Source organism: Acinonyx jubatus, chromosome B4 (assembly GCF_027475565.1).
Source record: "Acinonyx jubatus isolate Ajub_Pintada_27869175 chromosome B4, VMU_Ajub_asm_v1.0, whole genome shotgun sequence".
NCBI classification, from domain to species: domain Eukaryota; kingdom Metazoa; phylum Chordata; class Mammalia; order Carnivora; family Felidae; genus Acinonyx; species Acinonyx jubatus.
The window spans coordinates 4,911,573-4,926,266 of NC_069387.1; the positions used below are offsets into that span (position 1 = coordinate 4,911,573).

Genomic DNA, 14,694 nt, shown 5'->3' on the forward strand with positions numbered 1-14,694 from the left:
AATGGCTTTCTGTCTTACGTTTAGGTCTTTCATCCATTTTGAGTTTATTTTTGTGTATGGTGTAAGAAAGTGGTCCAGATTCATTTTTATGCATGTCGCTGTCCAGTTTTTCCAGCACCATTTGCTGAAGAGACTGTCTTTATTCCATTGGATACTCTTTCCTGCTTTGTCAAAGATTAGTTGGCCATACGTTTATGGGTCCATTTCTGGGCTCTCTATTCTTTTCCATTGATCTGAATGTCTGTTTTTGTGCCAGTACCATATTGTCTTAATGATTACAGCTTTGTAATACCGCTTGAAGTCCAGGATTGTGATGCCTCTACCTTTGGTTTTCTTTTTCAAGATTGCTTTGGCTATTCGGGGTCTTTTCTGGTTCCATACAAATGTCAGGATTGTTTGTTCTAGCTCTGTGCAGAATGCTGATGGTATTTTGATAGGGATTGCCTGCCTTTTCTTTATTTTATTGTATTCCTATCATCTACTAGTGCCAGGCATCTGAAAAGTAACAAATGTTGGGGGACCTGGCTGGCTCAGTTGGATTAGTGTGTGACTCTCGATCTCAGGGTTGTGAGTTCGAGCCCCACGTTGGGTAGAAGTTACTTAAAAGTAGGGGCACCTGGGTGGCCCAGTCGGTGAAGTGTCTGACTCTTGGTTTTGGCTCAGGTCATGATCTCATGGTTTCGTGGGTTTAAGCCCCACATCAGGCTCTGTGCTGGCAGCATGGAGCCTGCTCGGGATTCTCTGTCTACCTCTCCCCACTTGCTCTGTCTCTCTCAAAAAAAACCCAAAAAACTTAAAAATAAATAGGGGCACCTGGGTGGCTCAGTCAGCTAAGCATCTGACTCTTGATTTCAACTTAGGTCACGATCTTAGGGTCATGGGACCAAGCCACATCAGGCTCCGCACTGGGCAATTTGCTGAACAAATAATGAAAGTAAATGAGTCCTTTCTTTTTGTCATATGAGGATATTTCCCTCATAACTTATAATCGCACTGTGTATCTTTAAACATAAAATTATATGTAGCATTTATAAAACTACAACCAATATAAACATGTTTTTAAAGTTGATTTTTAAAAACTGTATTCAGTTACTGGGGTGCCTGGGTGGCTCAGTCAGTTAAGCATCTGACTCTTGATTTTGGCTCATGTCATGATCTCCCATTTTGTGAGTTTAAGCCCTGAATCAGGCTCTGTGCTAACCGCATGGAGCCTGCTTGGGATTCTCTTTCTCCTTCCCTCCCTCCCCCCACCCCTCCTTCTCAAAATAAATAAACTTTAAAAAAAATTAATATGTTTTATTCTTTTTTTTTTTTTTTAATGTTTTTTTATTTTTGAGACAGAGACAGAGCATAAGCAGGGGAGGGGAAGAGAGAGAGGGAGACACAGAATCCGAAGCAGTCTCCAGGCTCTGAGCTGTCAGCACAGAGCCCGACACGGGGCTCGAACTCACGGACCGTGAGATCATGACCTGAGCCGAAGTCGGATGCTCAACCGACTGAACCACCCGGGCGCCCCAAAATGTTTTAAAAAAATTGTGTTCAGTCACTGAAAGCAGAGAACTGCACTATGTTGGGCATCGCTATGGCCAAAGCAAGACATACTGGTTATGAGAACATAATGGCAATAAGTGTTGGCACTTTTCAGGCCTTTGCTCTGTCAGGCATCATGCTGTGTGACTGACAGCAGCCCTTACCTTACTGCTTATGGTGACAGCTCAGAGGTGACGGACTGAGACCTGAATTCGCCCAGGGTCAAATAGCTGATTCCTGAGCTGCCTTCCAGCCCCTACCCCAGACTGCCTCACTCTTCTGTGATAACTCGGGCTTCAGCCTTATTTTTATTTGTGTGTGTGTGTGTGTGTGTGTGTGTGTGTGTGTGTGTGTGTGTGTGTGTCTGTCTCTGTCTGTTTTCCAGCCTTATTTTTAAACGTACTTCAGCTTTAACGGAGAAACACTGGTGCGTGTGCCATTCACAGTTGAGCAGCACAGGGCCCATATGTGAGGAAACAGGATACGTGACCACGTTCAGATCCTCCGCTGGGTCATTGAGACATTTTCTACTTAGGCACATCTGGAAGCTCAGAACTCTGATTGTTTTAAATTGGTACTTTGCTTAGCAGACTTTAAAAGTTCCTCGTCATAGATTTTATGATAGTTTATTACAAATCCTTCTGTTTCTGCCTTTCTACATTCTTGAGATAATGAAGTTGTCTAGAAAAATACTACATGGTTGTGAACTATATTAGTGCTATATCACAACTTTTTAATATTTTTCCTTCACTTGTTACTTTTTATATGATGAACCACTTGAAGGGAATTTTTATTTTAATGTCTACCCACATTTTCCTATTTATCCATATTTGCTATTCTTTTTCCATTTCCTAACACTTGCTCAAGGGCAATTGTATTCATCTAGGACTAACGTGGCATTTCTTAATTCTGCAGTTACTTTTTCTTTAAAAAGAGTGGTATGATTTGTACTTCAGTTTAGTAGCACTAGAGGCTTTTATTATCTGTGGGGTTTTATTTAAGAGTTACTCTTAATGATGTAACTCTAACTTTTCTAGGACTTTATTTCCCACATCTTAGTAACCTGACCTTTTCCCTTTTTTTCCCTAGTACTGTTTTCCTATAGATGGTTGACTTGCTGAAAAATTAGCATTTCAGTCAAAGAGGGAGTGGAACACAAGAGTAGTTGGTTTAGTTATTTAATTTTTTTTAAAAAGTTTATGTCATTTGACTAAGAAGGGGGAGAAATCAACACCAGTAGTTAACCATGAGATTTGGGGGCCTTTCTGCAGGTCAGTTGGTTTGCATTGTACCTTAAAAGAATTTGAATGAATTAAATAAGATGCACATAAAAGAAGACCTATTTTGAAAGCAGGAAATGAGCATTAAAAAGTAAACGCAGGGGTGCCTGGGTGTCTCAGTGGGTTAAGCTTCCGACTCTTGATTTCATCTCAGGTCATGATCTCATAGTTCATGGGATCAAGCCCCACATTGGGCTCTTGCTCTGACAGCATAGAGCTTGCTTGGGATTCATTCTCTCTCTCTCTCTCTCTCTCTCTTTCTCTCCCTCTCTTCCCCCCCCCCACCCCCCTGTGCTCATGCTATGTGTCTCTCTCTTTCAAAATAAACATTTTTTTTAAAAAGTGTGGAAAGCAAATCCATGATGGCACTTGAGCACACGCTGGGGTCCTAGTCAGATGGAGTGGAGCTGGAGGCGGGTCTGCCTTCTTCTAACCTAGTGATTGCATTTGAATGATTTTTTTTTGGTGTGTGTGTGTGTGTGTGTGTGTGTGTGTGTGTGTGTTTCCATATATATGGAGAGAGAGCTATTCATTAAATGTACCCAGAGGTCCTCTATTAATTGTGAGTTAGATTACTATTTGAAACACTTTCATATTTAACCATCCCATAATTTTATAATCTAAAGCATTTTCTTCCTGCAGGTTTTTGTAAAAAAAAAAAAAAGAACTTCAGGTTTTAATGTATGTATATATGTTTTAGGGCTGAAAGAATTGAAAGTTGAAGATGACATCTCATCAAAGGTAACACCTGTTTTACCTGCCCTTAATTGTGCCCTTCTGGAAGCAAAAAAATCGTTTACTGAAGAGGGAATCTGTCCAAACACGTTAGTAAAGCGTAGTTTCCAAGAACTGTACAAGGTGGACAAAAGCCCCTCATTGACTGCTGCTTCTCAGGATGGAATTAAAGAGACTGCGTTCTTCAGCCAACTGTCCAATGGCTTTGACTTGGCTCCTCCAGCAGAAAAGTGCCCTTTACAGTCATTCACTCAGTTGAAGTCTTATTTTTCAGATCCTACTGGGTACATTTTGGAAGTGTCTACCGCATTAGATTTATTAGCAGAGCGTCCTCAGTCCCCTTGTATCTCAGATGGGATTTGCGATGCTGGATTTTCTTTAGTTATGACTCCAGATCCTGAATTTTTGGAGTCAGAGGCAGAAGTAAGAAAAGAAACTGAAACTGAAAAGAATCCCGAAGACATGTCGAAAGCAAGGCAGGGAGCTGTGATCTCGCTAAACCCAGCCTTAGGTCGGAGAGTCCAGCCCAAGAGGAAGGCAAGCGTGCCGCCCGCCGTGCAGAGTAAACGGGTGAACTTGTGCCGTCCCTTCCCCAAGAGGGCTGCCAGTGCGGGCAAGGGTTCCGACTGTCCCACGACACTCAAATTAGTTAAAGGACCGTTTCCTCAGAAAAGAAAAAGAGGTAAGCACGATTTCTGTGGATTACTAACTGCGCAGTTAAAAGTAACTGTGGTTCTCTGACACTGTTCCTGTCTGATCGTTGTGCACTGAGCTGGGCGGTTGCAGAAGTGTGTTAGAGATGCCAGCATTTCCCTCTGGGTGATTGTCTACGGGCTGAAGTTTGAGAAGCACTGATCTAGATAACAGGTGAAAATCAAGAAATGGGGAAAACTAAGGCATTTCAAAAGCCCACCCACCAAAGACTACATTTCATTTGTAAAATGGCTCAACCGTCACTCAGTCGCTTAAACACACACCATTCTGGGCAATGATTATTTAGTTTCTGAGCTGTCCTCGGACAATTAAGGGTGGAAGAAGAGGATCTTCTAAAATCAGGCTCACCAGTAGCAGCAAAAAGTGGTAGCTGAGAGTCTGAACATGTAGAAAGAGAGAATGAAATACCTGGATTTTCCGAACCTGAAACAGTCTGGCCCAGAATTTCCCTTCCTTTGTGTGTATCAGAGTTTGAAAAATAGTCACCTGGATCCTACGTAAACCTGTTGAAACAATGGCCAGTGGCCTGGAGACACATATATTGGAACAGTTCTACAAATGGCTTTGTTGACCCCGAAAATCGAACCGGAGTCTCAGGCCAGTTAGTGTATAGTCAAATGCACTTTACCAAGCCTAGTACAGCAGACAACGTGATTTTGGCTCGGGGTCATCCTAGATTACATGTAGTGGATTTTGCTTAGAAGTAGGCAACCATATGCCCTGGGCCCCATTAGGGAACCTGAGGACCCCTTGGGTTTACCTGTCGTCTCTGGCTACTTCACACGGTGCCGGCAGAGGTGGGCAGCTGTGCCTTAGACCATATGGCCTTCAAAGCTGGAAATACGTCCTGCCAGCCTGTCTCAGAAAACGTTTGCTAAGCCCATCTGTAGTGTTTTGAATTTAGAAATTGTGGTGCTTAAAGAGGAAAACATCAAGGATCTGCAGATCATCAGGATTCTAGATAGTTATTTGTGGCTTAGTATAGTTTGGGAGATGGGGTGCGTGTGCTCATATGTACATTCAGAGGCTGATGGGAAGTAGGGCAGTAGGAAGCAGCGAAATTCAACTGCACCGCTCCTCACAAGTACATTCCAGGCCAGCCGTGTTGAGTTTCTACTATATATGAACCAGTTTGCTTCAAGGTATTAAATAAATTATCTACAATTCAACATTCACTGTTTCTCAAATGTTTTTACTTTCCTCCACTGTAAGAAATATGTTTTATATTACAGTCTGGTGTGCACAAATTCATGCATGACTGAAACAAATTTCAAAAAACATTTACCCTGCCTCTGCGTAATGCAGTCTGGTTCTTTCTGTTCTGTTTCCTTTAAGAAAGGATCCTGATTGCAGCCCATTAAATTTATTTTACAGTCCACCAGTGGGTGGTGCATACAGGTTTGAGAAACATGGCACTGAGTGAGGCAGAGAAGCAGGGCAGTCCCCTGTAGGGTCACCTTGCTTCGTGTTTGTTTCCCTCCCAGGACCCGGGTTGTGCGGGGTCTCCCTGCCTGTGCAGGTCCTCGGAACCTCCCCCAGGTCTTGATCCTCTCTTATTCTTGTCTGAATTGAGTCTGAACTGTTTTCCTGTTTCAGTTATATTTTGCCTTTCTTTGTGCTAAAAATTTTAGAAAATAACTAGAGTAGAATGAGAAGTATTCTTCAAAGAAAAACAAAACCGTATGTTGCTCTGTTACTTGCAATAGTTTAGGAGGGAGGAACAGCATTAGACCCAGGGAGACGTCGTACACCAAGAGATGTGAAAGTTTTTTTTAAAAGCCACTCCTTTCTCTAACCTCCAAGAGAATGAAGTGAAACTGGTCTCTTTTCTACATTTTACTAACAGCGATCATGATTTCTTAAACCAGTGTCGTGTTTCCTGTTCTCAATTAGAAATACAGTTGACCTTCGAACGATGTAGGCATCAGGGGCACTGACCTCCCACCCCCTGCAATAGAAAATCTCTAACTTTTGATTCCCCAGACTTAACTACTGATAGCCTCCCATTGACCAGAAGCCTTACTGATAACACAAATCATTGATTGACATGTACTTTGTACGTTGTATGTATCATACCCTATATTTTTACAATCATGTAAGCTAGAAAGAAGTTATTAAAGTCATAAGGAAGAGAATACACTCACGGTAGTGTACTTACATTTATTGGAAAAAAATCCATTCAAACCAACATTCAAGGACCAACTGTAGTGTTTTCTGTATAATGTAGTTTTAAAATACCTGCGAACACAACGCGTGATATTTTTATTGGTATCTTTGGGACTAGTTTTTTGGTTTGACAACTGAAAGTATGAAAAGTCAGTGGGAAGGGACGTTTTCAAAGGGAACATTTATTAACTTTTTTCTTTGTTTAACTCTTCAAAGGTTGAAACGCTTTCTGTTGTGTTAGCAAGTGGTCCTCAGGTTTTCTCCTTACTTGCCTCCACTGGTAGCTGTTCCCTTCGGTGTGCGAAGCAAAGCTGAGCATTTTGTAAGAGAGAGGAGCAAGTGTCAGAGACTTGTAGGAGATTAAATCAGGCGAAGGCTTCTTCAGTGGACCTTCCTCTGTCTTTTCTGAAAAGACGATTTTTCCGGTGATGTTAAGACGTGGATATTTGGGAGCAGTCCGGTGAAATCTGTAAGGTGGCTCTGTGTGTCTAGTCTCCTCTCTGCAGTCTGGTTACGGTTTCACCTACCTCGCCTCGTGGTGGCTGTGTTGCTTTCCCACAAATTCTCCATTCCCCAGTGCTGTGAACCACCGTCTTCAGCCTTACCTGCCACAGCAGTCAGGAAAGATTATGGAGATTTTTTTTTCTTTTAAAGTCATGCCGTGTTTTTATAAAGTTAGGACTCTGGCAGTTTTCTTCTTCACCTGACAGGGCTATCGTCTGACACTTAGAAAGTTCGTGTTTTTACATTGTATATGAGAGCTTTGGACTTCTGCTTTGTTTAAAAGAAAATCTTTATTAGAATACCCTGAAGTTTGTGTTTTCTTCCCTATTGCTAAAGTTACCTCTCCGAAAACCAAAGCAAAGAAAAAGCTATTGCTGATAAGTATCTGAGCCCCCTACCCCTTAAAACACGGTGTGTTTTCTACATAAGGTGCTGAAGTGCTGACTGCACAGTTTGTACAGACAACCAAATTGGATAGGAAAAACCAAGAAGCTCCCATTTCTAAAGATGTTCCAGTGGCAACGAGTGCTAAAAGGGCAAGGAAACAAGAGAACTCTCCAGTCAAAACTGTTCCAAGGGCTAAGCCACCCGTGAAGAAATCGCCACAAAAACAGAGGGTAAATATAGTAAGAGGCAATCAGAATCCCAGACTCAAAAAGCAGCCACAACCTGGTAAGAAATACTCTTCCTGTGAATTTAAACACCGCAATACAGACTAACTGAGATTGCAAGAGAGTGTATTGGAATAATCTAAGAACGGTTGAGGTTTACCAACCGTTCCTGCTGTCCCCCTTTGCTCCCACACCGACAGGACTAAGTAGGTCGGGTTCCTGTCGTAAACACATCCGTGAGGTGCAGATTCTTGCCTTCACACAATAGAGCCTCCCTGTTAGTTTGCACAAAGCCTCAGCGTGACCGTCTGCAAGAGTGTACGTGGAAAGGAGCTTTTTTATAACTAAATGCACAGGCACGTAGTCTCTGGCTGTATTTTTCTGGGCCGCAATCACTTACAAAAAGTAGAAGCCTGTAAGTTTATTTGTCCAAAGGGAATTCTAAAGAGATCATTCAAGATACTCGGGAATCCAGAAACCTGGTTGTGGTGTTAAAAGGCATTAAGTTCATTTTAAAAGCAGTTTTACTTTTCTAGTTTTGTTGAAGTGAACAATGAAGTTTAGTTCCGTGAACCCATGGCCAGCTGCGCTGGTTCCACATCTGCAGCTGCTGGAAGCGGCCTCCTTACCAGAAGGCCCCATCGGTCTCAGAGGCCTCCCCTCTGGAACCGAACACCCGTCACGCCCGCGCCCCTGCTCCGCTTTCCCATCTCTGCGTGTGGCGTGCGGCTTCCCCCTGCAAAGTCTGATGTTCCTTCATGCTCCGTACGGAGTCCTGTTCCGGAGTCCTGTTCCGGAGCATGTGTGTCGTGCTCTTGTCTCTGTCTACCCTTCCTGATTCTGCATTCTCCCTCATCTAGTTTCAGATTTTTAAAAAACCTCAGAGTCAGTGGGACTTCAGAAAATACGGTTTTCTTGAGGTGAATCGATTATGAATAAGTTTGTTTTTTCCTGAACTTCTGTAATACTGTTATTTTATGACTGAAGAGTTGTTTTGGTTTGGGGTTTCTTTTAAATGAGGGAAGGATCTTTAAAAGCTCTTCGTATCATTCTAACACCAGTCTTGCCATGGTGACACCCATACATGCCACATACAAGCTCTTCTCGTCTCCTGGGCATTCACAGCAAGGCCGTGTCCCACCCTTCTATGCTTCCCTCCTGCTGTTTCTTGTCGTGTCCCTGCCCCACCAGGTACCCCAGGCTCCCCTCCACGTCACACCGACGTCTGCTCGTGTGCCATTCCCTTGTACCAGTCCAGACCTCAGCCAGGTCCTGCCTCCACTGTGAGACCTTTCCTGCCGCTCTGATCTTAAGCGAGCTCTGTTTTCTTTCCTTTCCTTTCCTTTTGAGTTTTTGGGAACACTGCGGAATCAAATTCATCCTTTTTTTCTAATCATCTGATGTGTCTTGGTCTTGTCTTTCCAATGAATTTGTAAACATTATGAGCATAGACACGTGTATAAATGCCTTGTATGCTTAGCTGTGTCATTCAGATCATTTGTACCGAACTGGCTCTCAGGTATTTGTAGACTAGTTGACTAATGGGAGGAATGCAGCTGGGTATTAGCACAAAAGGGAGCCCAGGAAATGAAAAGTTTTTAAAACATGTATTCAGAAAAAGGCTGATTTGCATTCAAATGTCTGTATATATTGTACAGCCACATTCCAAGGTAAAATTTTAAGATTCCCACCTTTTAAATAATCTCTTAGTTTTTCTTGTATTTCTTAACCACCTATACTAATCAGTTTCATTTCTTTTGCTTAAAGCATCAGAATTTAAGAAGGCTCATTTTTGTTACTGAAACTAATGCCTTTGTGTCCTTTTATAAGTTTTTAATACAGTTTTTATTTATTGAGCTCTTTATTTTTTATATACTTTATTTGGTGTTGTCTTATTTGTATTTCTTAAAAGAGATGATCAGTATTCTATTTTTAATTGATAGAGAACCTCTAACAAGTCAGTAATTAAGTGATTTACCAGAGACTACACATATTTGTTAAACTGGATCCTTTTTCTTTCGGTGCAGTGTTTTTTATATTAGGCCTTACTCATAAGTGATGTCCTATAATACCAGCAAAGATAGGATGAAATTAGTATGAATAAACATATCAGGTCACAAAATGGATTTCATGTTTCTAGTATATCCATGGGGCGAATGAGATGATTCTTCACCTTGGGTCATTTTCTTCTACTGAATCCCTTGGGTTTTGCTATTTTACCTAAAAAATGGACAGTGGTTGTTACTTTTATCCTTCCCACCATATGCACAAACCCTTCTCATTCTGTTTGATGACCTCACAGGCCAGAGTTTTCTTTTTTTTAAATGGATTAGTCATGGGGCACCTGGGTGGCTCAGTCGGTCGAGCATCCAACTTTGGCTCCGGTCATAATCTTACAGTTCGTGAGTTCAAGCCCCACATCAGGGTTAGGGTTAGGGTTAGGGTTAGCTCACTTCATATCCTCTGTTCCCCTCTCTCTGCCTGTCCCCTCCTTCCACTTTCTCAAAAATAAATAAAACATTTTTAAAAAATGGATTAGTGTGCTTGCTTCGGCAGCACATATACTAAAAAAATGGATTAGCCATTGGCCTTTGCAGGCAGGTCAGTAATCCGTTTCAGACCTGCTGCTATTATAAAGAAAAACGCATGGTTTTCCTATCCATGCACCTGCCACAGGGAATCGTTCCCTAGTGTTGTCGTGAACTTTGTCCTTCATGACAACCGCATTTAAGGAAGCTGAATTAATACCCTGTGAATACACATGAAACCACTGGAGAAGGTCAGTTTTCTGGTTAAAGGCGAATGGCTAGATGTGATTATCTACAGAAAGAATTATCGGGCAAACATGCAGACAGAGGGAATGTTTTCAGTGTAGAAATTAAAGTTTTAAAAGGTGATAAAATTGGTGATTTTGAGTGAATACTCATGACTTTTCTGATTTTTTATTTATATCATTACTTACTATAATTAAACATCAATATGATTAAAAGTCATCTCTAGTTTGGGGCATCTGGTGGCTCAGTCGGTTAAGTGTCCGACTCTTGGTTTTGGCTCAGGTCATGATCTCACAGTTCATTTGACTGAGCCCTGTGTCAGGCTCTGCCCTGATAGCACCGGGCTTCCTTGGGATTCTCTCTCTCTGCCTCTACCCCACTCGCACGCTCTGTCTCCCCCGCTCCCTCTTTCTCTCTCTCTCAAAATCAATAAATAAGCACTTTTTAAAAAAAAAAAAAGTCATCTCTAGGGGCGCCTGTGTGACTTAGTCGGTTAAGCATCTGACTTCGGCTCAGGTCATGATCTCGCGGTCCATGTGTTCGAGCCCTGTATCGGGCTCTGTGCTGACATCTCGGAGCCTGGAGCCTGCTTCGGATTCTGTGTCTCCCTCTCTCTTTGCCCCTCCCCTGCTCATGCTCTGTCTCTCTCTGTCTCTCAAAAATAAACAAACATTTAAAAAATTTAAAAAAAACAAAGTCATCTCTAGTTTGAATTTAAGTGATTTCTCTAATAAAGCACTTGTTAAGGGAAATGATTCCTAAAAGTATGTTAAAATGCTATAATATACACTTCAAATTTAGAAAGTCGCTAGATTGTAAGCTCTCTGAGGGCAGGACTCTTGTTCTCTTGTTTATTCTTGTTCTTTTTCCTCTTTGCATGTTTTCTCAGCTAAGTAGTATGCCTTGTGTGTAGATTGGCACATACATTTCTGAAAGGTGATTTCTTTTTAAATCAGTATGCACATTCCTTAAGACTTGTTCTTGTGGTAAATATGTTATAATAGAACTGATAGTTGGAAGGAACCTGATAGTGAAATTTTAATATATAATCTGTGTAACCTATCCAGAGGTTTTTCTTGAATATGTTGACTTAATCATTGATTTTCACTAAGTGGTAATAATAGAGCAGAGAATTAAAATACATAGAAATCAAATGTTATATGTCTTTTTCTTTTATACTGAAGCAAAAGGAGAAACTGGTTCACAGCTTCAATCAGAAATCTCATCAGTTGGTCAAGAGGATGTTGACATAAATGCAGCTCGGGCGGAAAGCATCTCAGTGGCTCAGAAAGATCTACCTGAAAACTCCATTGTCAACTGTGACTCCCAGGCCCTAAATATGTTAGCTGACCTAGCGTTAAGTGCTGCTACTTCCGCCACGCCGCCATCTGAGCCCAGAAACTTTCCCTGCCCCTCTGAACTGCCACAAGATGATGTTTTGCTTTCTAAAGAACATTCTCTGCACGGTACGTCTGACCATGAATATCACAGAGGAGTTAAAAATCAGAAAGGTGGACTGTTCCCGAAACCCTCCACTGGGAGGAAGAACCCTCCAACGTCAGACTCCGCTGTCAGCCAGGAGGAAGAGAGCCCGGTTCCTGGCAGCAAGGCCCCTGTGGAAGCCTCGCCAGCACTTCCCGAGGAAACACTAGAAACTTCTGAGGCAAGCCAAAGCACTTTCGTTGCCGTGGAACATTCCTATGCCCTGCTGCTTGCAGAACATTCAAAGAAACATCTGCAACAGAGAGGAATCCCAGGCCCGGCCTTCGCCAAGAATGGCACCAAAGGCCCCGAGGCAGGGACCCCTGTGGGGAAAGTCATGCCCTTCCGACATCAGCAGAGCACCTCCCCGCTGCGGAAGCTGTCTGAGGACCCGCTACCCAAGTGCAGGAGCCAAGTGATGTCCTCCGACCCGAGAGACTTCCAGTGCTCTCACACTGTGCTCAGCTGTGACGGCTCCGTCAAGGTCACGTTCCAATGTGAGACAGAGTACGTATTCGGCTTAGACAGCAAGTACACCAACCACCCGCTGGAGAAAACTGTAGTAAGAGCGCTGCATGGGTAAGTGGGAGTGACACTTGATGAAAATGGTCGTAACTCTGGTGTGGAGATCAACGTCAAGGGAAGGGATACCTGTGCCAGAATCTGGGGAGAGGGAAAGAAGGGTACTGTGTGTAACTCCAGTAACTTAGGAATAATATCAGGCAGTTGTGTTTACTGCCAATTAAGAAAATGAGGCTGGTTTTGCCACCGTCGGTGGTCACATGGAGCCCTTTAGCAAGCTAACTTTAGCCCTGTGAAAGCTTTCCATTTTGAGATGCTCCCACATAAGCCTTTGTGGCCTTTGAATTTACAATATGTCAATGAGATCTTAATGTAAAATCGTGAAATACAGAAATAATGCCTTACAGACTGAATTCCAGAAGAAATGTTTCAAGAATTACTTCTAACTTCTTAGGTTGGTCCGGTGGTCTGAGCGAGCAGTCTTACATGGGGTTGTTCTGTAAATCTAAGGGGTCAGAGCATCAAGGCAGTAACAGCAGAGCAGCTGAAAGCATGGGCTTGGGAGCGTAGACGAACCCCGGTTTTAATCTTCCGAGTTACCAACTTACTAACTAGCTTCTGGGACCCGGGGGTTCCTGTTCTTTGGGACAGTGCTTCTAGGGGTCTCACAGGAGTGCAGATTCTGACTCTGGTCTGTTTGGGATGGGGCCCGAGAGTCTGCATTTCTGGCGAATTTCCAGGTGGTGCCAGGGGAGCGTCGGTGGCAGTCCGTGGGCAGTGCTTTTAAGTATTTAATGTCAGCAATGGCTACCAGCAGGTTGTTACATATATTAAGGTTTTGCACAGTGACTGACCCGTACTAATAAGTGGTACTCGTTGCTAGTAGCAGGGACCATTAGTTATATGAAATGACATTCAGCTTCCTGTGAATGGGATATTTCACATGGAAGCAACTAACCTGTATCAGACTTCTTTCCTTGCTCCGGTTACATGCTCACATTCCTAGGAGCATATACTTAACGTTCCCATCTACTCATGAGGGGTGTTTCTTAGCTCTAATCCTGTGTAACAGAGGCCCAGCTCCGTAGCCCCTCCGACACTCTCTGCTATCACCCTGCCGGGCAAGTGGCCAGAAGTGTTTTCTCCCCATTCAGTTTCAGGAGATTTTCTGGAACTATAATCTGAAAATAGTGTTGTTCTGCTGACTCGCCCACAGAGATATTTTAACCTCCAGACTTTCCCAACTATTAGAAGAGAAATACAAAAATAGAAATGAGTTGGCCAGACTTAGCAAAAGCAAGACGAGGATTGGGGTAGTTGCTGGAGCCATTCTTCACATAACAGGTACATTGTGTCCAAAGGGAGTTGGAGTGGTATAAAAGAGAAATCCTAGACTGGGAGTCTGGAGACTTCTGTTCCAATCATGGTTCTGCTTAAGGGTTTTGTGATCTGAAGAAGTCACTTTTCAAATCTCCGATTTTCAGTTCCCTTTTCTGCCTCTGTAAAATGAGTGGATTAGATCCGTCATAACCACTTGTTAAGTCAACTTCATTTTTATATTATTGTTTCATATCCATGTATTTTAAAATAAAAATGAACAAATTTAAAACTAAGATGCAAATGAAGGCACTTATGATAAGACAGTCCACTAAAATCACCATTTTCAATGACTTTTTACATGTTTTTTCTTTAAAATCTCAGGCCCTGGAACACTGACTTACCTGATAATGTGGAAGAAGTGAAGCTTTTACTTCATATGTGGGTGGCTCTGTTTTACAGCAGTCACAACAAGGTGATGCGGTCATCCCGAAAAGTAGTGGAGCACAGCAACCCCGCAAAATACGTGTCTATAAATAGCACATTAGAATCGTTGGAATTCAGCGAACTTGAGGAGGCCTCCAGCGTGCAGAGGTGTCCTGTGGACCCTCTGTTGGAGACTAACAAATCTCCCAGAGGTCCTGCTGCCGACGTGTCCTTCCCAGACGCCGACTCCTTGCTTCCCTTCATTAAACCACCACCCACGAGAGGCTTGGAGCTCTGGGTGCAGAACGAACAGAAAGAGATTTTTGCAGGAGAGGGTCTTCCAGACACCCCAGAGAGCCAGAATTTCATCTATTCCTGTAATAATGAGGTAAGTACGTGCTGACATCATTTTTGAAGAAATTTCTTTTTTCTCTCAATGTGTAAAATCACATTCAAGACGTGCCGTGGGTTTCTTTTAGGAAGGTGGATTGTCTGCATAAAGGATTAATAAGCCAGGCACTTAGTTTCTGTAAGTACCGCTCTAGATTGTCTGCAGGTGGAGCTCGTCTCCATCCTGATTGAAGAAGCAGAAGTGGAAGAAGACCATGGGGGCCACATGGGTCGGGGGCCAGG

General features: G+C 42.8%; 1 protein-coding gene across 11 annotated transcripts in view; it reads left to right on the plus strand.

Moving 5' to 3' along the window:
• Positions 1-14,694, plus strand: part of TASOR2 (transcription activation suppressor family member 2) — a 79,082-nt gene that overhangs the window by 46,402 nt on the left and 17,986 nt on the right. For 10 of the 11 annotated variants that reach the window (XM_027073333.2, XM_053225217.1, XM_053225216.1 and 7 more), the window contains 4 exons: positions 3,511-4,227; positions 7,359-7,601; positions 11,499-12,375; positions 14,020-14,449. In XM_027073333.2, coding sequence (XP_026929134.1) covers positions 3,511-4,227; positions 7,359-7,601; positions 11,499-12,375; positions 14,020-14,449 — 2,267 coding nt within the window. The remainder of the gene's footprint in view (positions 1-3,510; positions 4,228-7,358; positions 7,602-11,498; positions 12,376-14,019; positions 14,450-14,694) is intronic. The other variant, XM_053225213.1, reaches the window with a different exon arrangement.